Source organism: Branchiostoma floridae, chromosome 2 (assembly GCF_000003815.2).
Source record: "Branchiostoma floridae strain S238N-H82 chromosome 2, Bfl_VNyyK, whole genome shotgun sequence".
In the NCBI taxonomy this organism is placed as follows: Eukaryota; Metazoa; Chordata; class Leptocardii; order Amphioxiformes; family Branchiostomatidae; genus Branchiostoma; species Branchiostoma floridae.
Window position 1 is genome coordinate 28,433,454 of NC_049980.1, and position 11,795 is coordinate 28,445,248.

Here is an 11,795-nt window from a genome sequence, read left to right on the forward strand (position 1 = left end):
GCATTCCAAGGCCTCTACAAGGATTCACCTGTCAGATATGTCAGGAATTATTATATCCTCAATCTTGCTTGAAAAGTTCAACGGTCAACTGTAGAATTACCTCCAGGACCTTTTGAACCTTGAAACTTATAACGTATTTTATTGATGAACTTGAATTTGGCAGTCAGTTTCCTAAAGGACAGTAAGTGTCAATATGTATTACGCCATTTTGCATTTTGATTGCTGGCAATGTAAGTGAGTTATGATGGAAATGGCAGACACGAGTGACACAAAGTCCACCCCAGTACTATTTAGTTCATTTTATTTTTGCAAGGACTTAATTTTGCAGTAGGAGGGGGAAGGATATTTCAGCAGTGTTGTTAGTATGTGGTTGAAACAAATATGTGGTACAAATTTTAGCCTCCCTGATTTCAAATATACTGCTGCAGTCATGAGTCCTTTGGTTTTCCAATTCACATTAGAGATACGTGCAGCAGACCATAGCTCTAGATTAAGTCAATATCTTAATTGATTGTAGCTATTAGTCATGACACAGTACCATCATCAAATGATGTATCTGCTCTCTAGCTTTAGCTTTTGGGCAATCCGTGGCAGCTGGCTATGGTACAAAATGTGCTTTTATATCATGATTAGTCACACAACTTTAAATCCCATGGAACTCCACTGAAGGATGCCTATGATTACACCAACATAATAAGCACAGAAGTTTATGTGTGTTGGTATTTATCATAGAATAGACTAGTTAGAGCTTAAGTTCCAACACATCAAATATTCCTGGCACCTGTAATGTCATGTGGTTAATCTTTTGTGCTGAAAACAAAGTCTTAATTCTGTACTAAGTGAAAGCTTAGGCTACCACATAAAGACAATATCTTTCTTGTTTAAGACACTTGTTCCTCAGACATCACTGAAAACCTGTCATTGTTACCTGTAGAATCTGCTGTTCCAGCTGAGAGGTGCCCTGACACAGCTGCAGCAGCTGCCTGATCAGCAGCTTGGTGCTCTCTGTTTTACCTGCTCCACTCTCACCACTTTAATGACAGGGAAGTAAAAGCTGAATCAGCAATACAGTTGGCACTCTGTGATGCTACCATCAGTATCTACCTTAAATCTTGTCATCTTCATTATGCAAAATATCTTTTACTCACATTGAATGCAACTGGAAGGTTTTGGGCGAAGTCAGACATTGCAGGTGCCATCCACTACCTTGTGTCAGAAACTGATATTTTGTGTATTCTTTTAAGTGAATGTTTGTCATCTTTGATCCTTATCATTTATCACAGGCCAGCTTATAACATGTCATCTTTAAATCCTATTATCACAGGCCTGAGCTTAAATTAAGTAATCTCTGAAACATCATCATCACAAGCTAGCTTTATTATGATAATAAAGCATGTCATGTTTGAATCTCATAATCACAGGCTCTTGCTTATATTTGAATCTCCTTATCAAAGACTCTTCCTTGAAAAACAAATTGTCATAATTGAATCTCATCATTGTTAAGCTCTTGCTTTAAATCATGTCATATTTGAGCCCCCATTGTCACAGACTCTTGGTTGATTTACCTGATAACGATGCACTGGTCCTGGGGTGGGGATGACAGTTTACCCAGCATGCCCTGGTACGCATCATTAGCCGTGGCGAAGATGTGTGGAGGCTGTTCGGAGTGAAGACCTCCGCAGTACTGCTCAGAGATCTTGCAGGCAATGAACCAAAAATTTAGGAAAAATTGCAACAAAAAGACAAAGGTCATCATAGTATACATGTACCTACTCGAAGGTTCAGTACAGTGCTATTAAATTTTACCTGCAATTAGCCCTTGAGCAAGAATTTGCAAGAAATGTATTCATAGAGTAATCTATACATTTTCTTTTGCAGTAGTTTTACTTTCATATGTTTGGAAGAAATGAGCCCTGTTGATGTGTTTTAAGTTTGAAACAATATTATGCAACATTGAGAAGAAGCTATTAAATTCGTACAGGAATGTTAGTAGTCTGGCCTTACAGTACCACAGCAATCTGCAGACCCATGACCTGACTTGACCCGACCTCAAACTGGCAGTGGCTCCTATATATACCCTCTCAGTTTAACACAACACAACATGGTACAATATTGAAAAGAAGCTGATCCATACAGCTAATATTGTTAAAGTTGTCTTAAACATAGCTGTATAAATCAGCTTCTTTTCAATGTTGTACACTGTAATACAGCAATATCTCAACTCTGGGATGGCTCCTCAGCCTCCAGTTTGATAAAAGCTGTACGTAGTTCATACTGTGGCACTGGGTGATCCTGGCCTTGAAATGATATTGAATTTGGAGGGCTAATACGATTGCATAAGGCACAGGTTTTCTTAGCAAGTGGCCTTAAGAATAATTACATGGTTACGGTTACAGAGCATCCTATAATACCATCAAATACCACCTGCAAGGCGGATGATTAAGGTCTCTCTTGGTCGAATGAAATCGAAACTCTTATTGCCCCATTAGCTGACCTCAATAGGCATTTTCAAGGTCATCAAATGAACCATGACTGCTGCTCAAAAGTACTCTACTTCAATCCAAGGCTACGAAAAAAATCAATCCTTTGGAGTCCGATACTTCATATACACTTTATCAAACACTGGCAGGGAGAAGTCATGATCAGAATAAAAGTCTTAGTCATACTAGGGAAATCATTGTGAATCCCAGACTAAACGTCCTTGATACAAGCAATTGCTGTTTTTATTGACTTCTGGGGGAGGCTAATATGCCCTCCATGACATCAGCGGATTTTGAATTGATTATCAATAAATTTTGAATCAAAAATTGTCATGTAGATTAATCTTTTGCCTTCCACCTGATTTCTGCCCGCCTGTGTGTCAGACTGAGTGTGACGTCATCGTGAATGACCGTATCGGATAAAAAGTTTAGATTTTAATCCCCGTTTGACCATGTTGGCAGGTAATAGGATTACAGCAGCTTGCTGATGCGTTCAACAGACATACAATGTAATCCAACATGGCACTAATGACATTATAATTTATATGAACTGATGCCAAGGCTATCAGTTAACTCTGCTTCAATCCAAAAAATACATAATTACTCAATTTCCAAACAATTATTCCTAAAGCTGTGGATTCGGATACATCAAACTTCACTAAACAAGCTGCTGGAAGAGGTCACAATCAGAATAAAAGTTTAAAAGGAAAGTTGGCATGAGTCTGTAGAGGATTGTATTGGCATGTTGGTGGGTCATTAGAATAGTAATCAATGGAAGACTTGTTCTCACCTCATTTGTGTAGATGGGGACATCCTTGAAGGGATTAACAGCCACCAAAATATCACCAACATACGTCTGGAAAAATATCAATAACACTTCTTAATCTCATGGTTGAAGGATTACCCTGAGGTTAGGCACTGAAATAATGAAGTAATCTACTAAAAAGAAAGTATTAATGTTTTTATATCATTATCCCTTTACTAGATTAGTTTAATTGCTTAACACTCTGTTCTAAGATGAAATTAAACAACAGCTATCCCCCACATCATGCCCATAGCATGTCCAAAGCACCAGAAATCAAAACATGAAGTCCTCTTGCAGTACCGTATTAAGCCGATAGGAGGCCCATTTTGGAATTTTACCTTTGTTTTGTCCACTTCTACCATGTATCATATGGACCTATCCGCAGACTCTCATAGTGTTATGCTGCCATGCATACAAATTAAACTCTGAAAAATGGAAACTAAAACATAAACCTCTTGGCGATTTTAAGATTAAGTTGGATCCAGTACCATGAACCTGACTTTATATGTCACTACTCACGTAGATCCTATCGGCGGTGTATCTGGCTTTTAACTCCCGCAGCAGGACGTCCTCGTCCAGGTTGGGTAACGACGTCAGGTCCGAGACCCATCCCGGTACGTAGTCCTCCCCCTGTCTTAGGCCCGAGCTTTGCATAGTGAATCTCTCAGAGTTGCTTCAACTCAGAAAGAGTTTTTTTGTCTCAGGCGTCACTGAACCTGTACCGGCGGGACGAAGGACAGTGTTCCAGAGTAAAGGGTCTTGAGTCACGGGTCAAACTAACAAAGTTTCACTTTCCCTTAACAATCAATCGATTGGGGAGGGGGGTATCCTTGGGGAGAAACTCCCTTAAACACAGAAACAACCTTCTATTGGGAGTAAATTGCCGAATGTGCTGCTCTCTACTTTGAGAAGTGTTTGCCCCACCCCTAAGCTAAATACCTATCTTCAAACGGCCCGCAGAGCGCCCACAAATACAGTGACAAACAGGTGACTGTTCCCTGCATTCATAACGATGACGAGTGTCACGCCTGACTGACTGTAAACACAAATACTTGCACGACCTTTGACCACAAGTAAAAGGGCGGTGTCGTTTTAAATGCCCTGAAGCCAATGATAATGTCGCGATGTGTCCACCTGTTGACCGTAAAGGCCCCCTCTCACTTGACGTGCGGCACGCTTGCGGCATTGCTGCGTTCGGAAGATGCTCAACGAATTTCAGAGATAAAGAACGAATTTTCTTACTTGTTGTGTATTTTGTGGTCTTCTATGTCACACTTTTACGTATTGCGCAATATCTGAATTATAACAAATCGGAGAAAATAACAAAACAGTACCGCAGTGAACGAACGCAGCAATGCCGCAAGCGTGCCGCACGTCAAGTGAGAGGGGGCCTTAAGTTAGACAGCAATAGGTGGATGACTCCCTCCTCTGACGTGTAGCTGTTAATTAAAGATTATTCTGTTTCTATTTTTACGTGCTTCTGGCTAGGGCAAAGCTTCCTTCAGGGGCATCCCACCCAGGTAAGACAAAGAGGTGCACGGCACTAGTGCGGTCGGCGGTGGAGGTGAATATAATAATAGTGAATGCAATAATAAAAAAAAAGTGATTACAAAAATGGTGAAGTGATGGCCGCACTAATGGTCTATATCTACATTTGGGGGACGGGGAGGTTTTGGATTAAGTCATATTATATATAAAGACATGTAATTTACACATTCAAACAAATGTTACGGGTATGCTATAAGTGGTGTTGCATAAGTCATTATTTATTGCGCCTTTTCATTGAGCATGTCAAAGTTGTAACGTTACAGGTGATTGATTCCAAATTTAAGCTCAGGGAGGAAGTTCGAACGGTCCAGCTGGGGTATACGGGTACTTTCAAAAAGACCAGAGCACAGTAATGTCATGCCATGCACGAGTGACGATATTTAATGAGGATTCAAAGTAACCGGTGGACTTACAAACATCACTTTATTAACACCAAGAATACACCAAGTAGATACCAAAGCTTCCGCATGTGCTACATGGCCTTTTTTTCACTTTGTCTGACCTTCTGATCCCTAGGACAGTTTATCACATCTAATATATAAGTATACGCAAGTATATCTTGAGTATACGCACATATTACATCTTAAGTACTCAACTATATTCTACTTCTTTGAAGTAACTCGTAGTAGATCCTATCTCGCATAGATAAGATGTACAATACTTGGTTCCACCGAACAATCATTTATAACTTTTTTTAAATTCATGACTTTTTTACCACATCAAATACATTCTCATAGGACGGTAAGGAAACACAAGGTACGGAAATCTACGACCTGACACAAATCAAGCACGAAATTGCGTCTTTCCCCTATGAAGTGCAGTATATTAGATTATTGGAAAATCTTGCTAATCTAGGTATCGCCGACTTTGATATACTGCGTTTTGCCTACAGGGTATAACCTGAGGCATGACACATGTCAAAGTGCCCTTTCCAGAGATTCACACAGGATTGACCTTATATTTGTGATCGATAGTTACGTAATAGCCTGACGTCAGGAATTCGAAACAGCGCAGGCCCTAGACACGTATAAACGATATTGCACCTTTTGCGAGGCAAGTGGTGCAGAAAAATGCTCTCCTCAGGGCACAACCTGAGCCAAGCGACATCAGAGTGCAATTTCCGGAGATTCATCAAGGATTGATTTTATCTTTTTGATCGATAGTTACGCAATAGCTGGACGTTAGGGATTCAAAATAGCGTTGGCCCTAGACACTTATATACGCATTAAAGATTGCACCTTTTGCGAGGTAAATGGTCCAGAAAAATACACTCTTCAGGTCATAACCTGAGCCAATAGGACATGTATAAGTGCCCTTTTCGGGGATTCACGACGAATTCATCTTGTCTTTGCTACGAGACGGCTTGACGCCAGGGATTCGAAACAGCACAAGCTCTAAACACATATGCCTACAAAGTTTCAACTTTAAAAGCAAGTGAAATGGTCCGGAATGATGTGGTATCCTAAACGCATTGGCTAGTTATTGACATCCTGTTACGCAATGTTACGACGACAACACATGGTAGTAGATAAGACAACTTGCCTTACGAATGCAAGGGGATATTCTGGTACCTCTTTCGTACACACTTGAAACTCAGTATGATTCGTCCCTTACTCTACTTAAGTGACAAATGTTTTTAAGTCCTCACTTGTATAGCGGAATTGAAAATGTGGACTGTAAGTCTCTGTTTTGTTCGGAGAGTGATGTATGACTACGGGCTGAAATTACGAGACTGACTGTAACGTTCTGAAGTAACAGCACCTGTGCGGTTAATCACTGTAAACATTTTTTCTATTTTGATTTTAGACAGAGGCGAACAATGTGGCACTGTACTCAAGTTTTGTAACTTATATACAGAAGGTAAAGTAAATCATTTCCTTTACTTCCCCGACCGAAGTCAGGTACCCATTTTTACACCTGGGTGAAGTGAGGAAGGTCGTTTTAAGTGCCTTTCCCAAGGGCACCACATCGAGAGCACGGCGAGTATCGAACTCGGGACCTATAGATCCCGAGCCGAACGCCACACACGACGCCACTGTAAACATTTGTTGTTAGTTTATTGAATAAGTGAGGCCAAATGTGTTCAGCGCCGTTAAACGGGAAGTGCTACTTCTACTGCACATGGACTGGAAACTTCACAGCACGTGTTCATAAAGAGTCCGGCTGCTACCAGCCTGGATGTGTGTAGGATCGCGGGACTCTGATCTGGCGATTGTCGCGCCTGCCGTCAGGCGTCCCATCTCCGTGCCGTCCAGTCTGGTGGTGTTTCGTGCCTTCTGGGTTTCTTTCCGTCGCCCGAAGATGCTGGACAGGCAGTCAGACTTGGTGTTGAAGTAGAGGAAGACGAACGGGTTGGTTGCTGTGTTGGCGCTGGCGAAGATGCCCAAAACTCCGACGACCTGCATAAAGAGAGAGTTGAAAACAAATCAAGACCGATTTTAATTGATTGCCCTCTATGAATTGCATTCCAATCAGGTATTGGCATTTACTACCCAGGTATTAGTATTTACTGATATGTCGCAACGTTCTGATTTCTTTTTCAGACTTTATCCCCGAAACGTGCACCAGGCAGAATGTCTCAAATACAGAGCAATGTAGCTAACGCATCGTCCTGTAAAACCTTCTGGTTGATTTCGTAGGCTTATCTTTGCTTACTGTGATGTCATCATCAAGCATCACACAAGTCCCGTAACAGTTCTCAGTATCAGATCAAATAGCGTGATACGTCGATGAAGGTCGGACATGCCAAATAGAAGGTACTCGAGCAATTGGATATGATCTTGGAACTGTCGGACGTTTCAATGTCAGGGAAGAACGATAGTGGGTACGGGTGCTATATGGAACGTCTAACCGTTTTCAGAATCATATCCAGTTGCTCGAGGAGCTGCTATTTGGCAAATAGTATGATGTTTGATAGTACTCACTCTCATGTCCAGCGTTGCTGGATCTCCAAACGCCGTCCACATCTCCACGATGAAGTACGGCGTGCCGCAGATGATGAAGGTCAGGATGATGACCATCGTCATCTTCAACGTCTTCATCTTGGCGCGGATCATCGCATCGTTGTTGTTGCTCTGGATGTAAATCCTGTTGCTTCTGCTAGTGGACAGCGGCGACTTGCCGTCCCGCACCCTGTCGGAGATCTTCTTCAGGATCCTGGCGTAGGCGACAATGATGATGAGCAGGGGGACCGAGAAGAGCACCATGGCAACGTACGTGATGTACGCCTGCAGGTGCCATCTCTCCACCTCGCTGAATATCGCCTTGCAGAAGCTTTCACCCGTCGGCAACGTCACCTCTCTGAAGATGTAGGCTTGCGGTAAGGAGCAGACCAGGGCGACGGAGTACGCGGCGACGATCATCCGCTTCGCCGGGAGCGCGACCTTCATGGGGCTGCGGATGGCGTGGTGGCGGTCGATGGCAATCACTACGAGCATGTTGCTGGAAGCCATCAGCCCAAGAGCCTGTCCTACCTTGATGACCTTACACATGACGTTTCCGGCGAACCATCGCTCCTCCAGGGACTCCCAGATGATCTGGGTCAGCATGGTGACCGTCACCACCGACAGATCGGCGATAGCCAGACCGAGGATCATGTAGTTCACGTTGGACTTGCGACGGCGATTCCGCCACATCCAGGCGAAGACCAACATGTTTCCGACCACGCCGAACACCACCATGATAGACAGCGTGAGGATGCGGACGTTCGCATCGTGTTTGAGAGTTAGCGATGCGAACGTCGGGGTGGCGTTTGCCGCTGGGAAAGTATCGTTGTCATCGAAGTAATAGTCGTCAAGAAACGGACCAGTAGCTGACCGATTCCCCATACGGCTGGAATTGGCCATGGTTGCACCTGGACGGGAATACAACGGTCAATGAGCACAATGCGTAGTGTCGATTGCGCTATAAATTAATCATGGCAGTGACGAATGGACTAGCTACACCTGCCAGAAGGGGCAATTTACCAGACATGGTACATGGTATCATACTACATTTAGACTTAACAATTCTAACAACTTGAATTCACATTAAGTTTTGTAACGTAAATCCCCTATGATACTCTGTGTTGTTCGTCCGTCGAGTCGACGAGGACCGCTTTCGTCATCATACTCTACTCCATACAGCAAGCTCATACATAGGTAACATAGACTCAGCCGGCAAGCCATGACCTAAATCGAACAGTTTTCGAACAGGTTTTCTATGCAGTTCGAATCGCTCCGCGGTCCTTAGCAACACGTTGCTAAGGAAACGCTTCTAGCGCGTCAGGTGGATGGAATTTCATCCGAGTTTTACAGCTGCTTTAGACCTGATTGCCGGCCTTTCTACCAAGATTGCGTTATATGTGTCATAGAGGAATATCATGTAATCTCGATATGATCCATTTTTGTGGGGTTTTATAACTATTATGTCTAGTTTCCTGATCATATTTGTTACACAGTGAAATTGACAAAATGGTGGTGCCATTATGAGCTAAATTTTCGACGAATTTGAATATCGGGGCAAATGCAATACGCCTTCGATTCTCTTGTCAATGACTAGTGCGCCAGAATTGTTGAATCTTCTACTATACCTCTTGTGAAAATCTTGTTGGTTTGAAATCTGGGAAGGTTTGTAATTCCATTTTTACTGAGGTCACCTTTTTGACTGTTTCAAATCCAAATGTTGCAAGTCGTTGGTTTGGTTGATTCGAGTGCAATCGACTTTTAACACAAGTATCGGCACCAATTATATCTCTCCAGTGTTTTCAAAGGATGCTTAAAGAAAAACTACACGTGAAGACGGAGTGAATTAGCAAATGGGGTCTTAGTTTTACGGTAACTAGTACGTAAATACAATGGTGCGGGTCCGTCGTGCGCTCTGTGGAACGGGCGCTGATGCCAGCGCTGAAGCGTTCCTTTTCGGACGCCTCTGATGAGGTGGCCTCGCGCGGTTCAAATTTAAGCCTTTTTCGCCCTCGAAATTGATAATATGCCATATACCACCTGAAAGAAGAGACTTCGGTGCATTTTACGCACTAGATTTCCTTTCGTTCTGAAATCTGTTGTGAGGTAAAACGCAGCGGGGAACTTGCGCTAAAATCAACTGATTTCAGATCATATCATCAAACGGGTAGAGGTAAAAGTCGGTTTAAAAATTACGTAGGAGTAAAATGGAAACCTTAAAAATTGTAAACGTGATGAAATATTGATTGTACATAGTTGTAAACTCGAGCGACAAGCTTTTTGGTAGGTAGTCCCGACGCCCGGGGTTCATGGAACGTACAACTATCTCGAAACGGCGCGCTGTTCGCTACGGCAGTCAGTCAGAAATTTTGAAGTTAGATTTAGATCACTTCGGGTTGGTATATTGACTTGAAACTCGGAATTCATAAACTAGGGACCACCGTAAACAAAATTCCGGTCATTAACTTTAAGATTTACGGAGAGAGGATCTGTCCCGGTTGGATAACTGCTAAATCGTCAAACCCGGTGCGTTCTATTCTGGAACCAAAATTATGTCATGACTTCACGGAATATCGGGGCAAATGCATTACGTCTCAAAAATCTGTGATCAATCTTATACTTTCAGAAACTAGAAGGTTTGCTCTTTCATACGCAGGAGATTTCCTGTTGGTTTGACATCTACAACAGGTTCAAAACAACAGGGGAATTTACGCGAAAGTCACCTGATTTGGGGTCGTATTTGTGACAGGAAAACGATACACAATCGGTTCAAAAATCTATATGAGCTAAAAAGGAGGCTAAAATATTGTGAATGACAAGAAATTGAGAAGATACGCAGTTGTATACTCCAGCGACAAGCTTTCTTGTGAGGGTTGTTGACACCCGGAGTCATGGAACGGACTACTTTCTCTCGCGGAAGGAAAAGAAAACTGCATAGAACTCTCGGCATGGCGTGGCGGCTGAGACTCAACAATTCCATACTATACCGAAAAGAACCTTAGTGGTAACGCGAAGTGTTTATTACCCCTACTTCACCTACTTTTAAATCTTGAGGCAACTCTTTGTGTATTCGCAACGGTAAAGGCTAATGAATCTCTTGTTTCCTATCGTGTGTCTGACGTGTGTTATAAACGAGCAGAGAGAATATGTAACATTCTCTTCATTAGGAAAACAAATGGGGTACTTGATCATCCCGAGTCCACGGTTCAAGGCAATGTCCCACTAAAATTGAGGCATTCGATCAACTTCACTTCTTATAGTCGACTGTTAGCAAAATGACATTTCTGATGATTATCCTGGAATGGTTCCAAAGATGTCCTTCTGACGAATGTATCTTAGAATCCTGTTGAATACTTGCTAAAGAATTGGTGTAAAAGTTACCCATTATAAGACTGGAGACCAAGTAGCCAGAGTCTAGGATAGATATGGGTGGGACAAATAACTAGAGTTAACAAGATCAATGGTCTTGGCGAGTGTCTGCGAAGCTAAATGTGTTCCCAAGGAGCGATGTCATCAGGTGGTAAGTGCAAATACAGGAAGAAACTCTCTATGCTGGTGATAAACATTACAATTAGGAATTTTTAAGCTCAAAATCCATCGACTGCTGAGCGGTTTTCCCGAACGCTATCAGAAAATGAGATCGAGATTCCATCAACCATGTACGGGCGTGAAATATAGATCGGATGGAGGATCTAAGGCAAGGGGCGCGTGGGTGAATCCTGGGGAATAAGTCACATTTTGTGTGTCCAATGTTTCATATGAGACACGCTTATCTGTTACAGATACGGTGACGTGATAACAATGGGAGTAAATATGATCGAAAATAGATACAAAAACGATATTCATTCTGAGACCGATGTAATCAACTAGTCAGGGTTAACTTTCGTCATTTCCGTATCAGAACCCGACTTACCTCCAAAGGGTTCAAAGTAATGGTGTACTTTCTTGATATATTGCTCAGGGGCATACATGCACTTAAATGGTACGAGCTCGAGCTGATGAAAGGAAACATGATGCAGA

General features: G+C 42.5%; 2 protein-coding genes across 2 annotated transcripts in view; both read right to left on the reverse strand.

Moving 5' to 3' along the window:
* Nucleotides 1–4,339, reverse strand: part of LOC118409131 (myosin-IIIb-like) — a 23,699-nt gene extending 19,360 nt beyond the window's left edge. Inside the window, exons 1-5 of the mRNA XM_035810000.1 lie at nt 3,805–4,339; nt 3,271–3,336; nt 1,566–1,696; nt 929–1,031; nt 3–28 (exon numbers count right to left, since the gene is read on the reverse strand). Coding sequence (XP_035665893.1) covers nt 3–28; nt 929–1,031; nt 1,566–1,696; nt 3,271–3,336; nt 3,805–3,939 — 461 coding nt within the window. The 5' untranslated portion in view covers nt 3,940–4,339. The remainder of the gene's footprint in view (nt 1–2; nt 29–928; nt 1,032–1,565; nt 1,697–3,270; nt 3,337–3,804) is intronic.
* A 2,598-nt stretch (nt 4,340–6,937) lies between these two features.
* The window catches only part of LOC118410366 (neuropeptide S receptor-like), a 27,988-nt gene continuing 23,130 nt past the window's right edge, over nt 6,938–11,795 (reverse strand). The window contains exons 2-3 of the mRNA XM_035812053.1: nt 7,758–8,686; nt 6,938–7,232 (exon numbers count right to left, since the gene is read on the reverse strand). Coding sequence (XP_035667946.1) covers nt 6,969–7,232; nt 7,758–8,678 — 1,185 coding nt within the window. The 5' untranslated portion in view covers nt 8,679–8,686 and the 3' untranslated portion in view covers nt 6,938–6,968. The remainder of the gene's footprint in view (nt 7,233–7,757; nt 8,687–11,795) is intronic.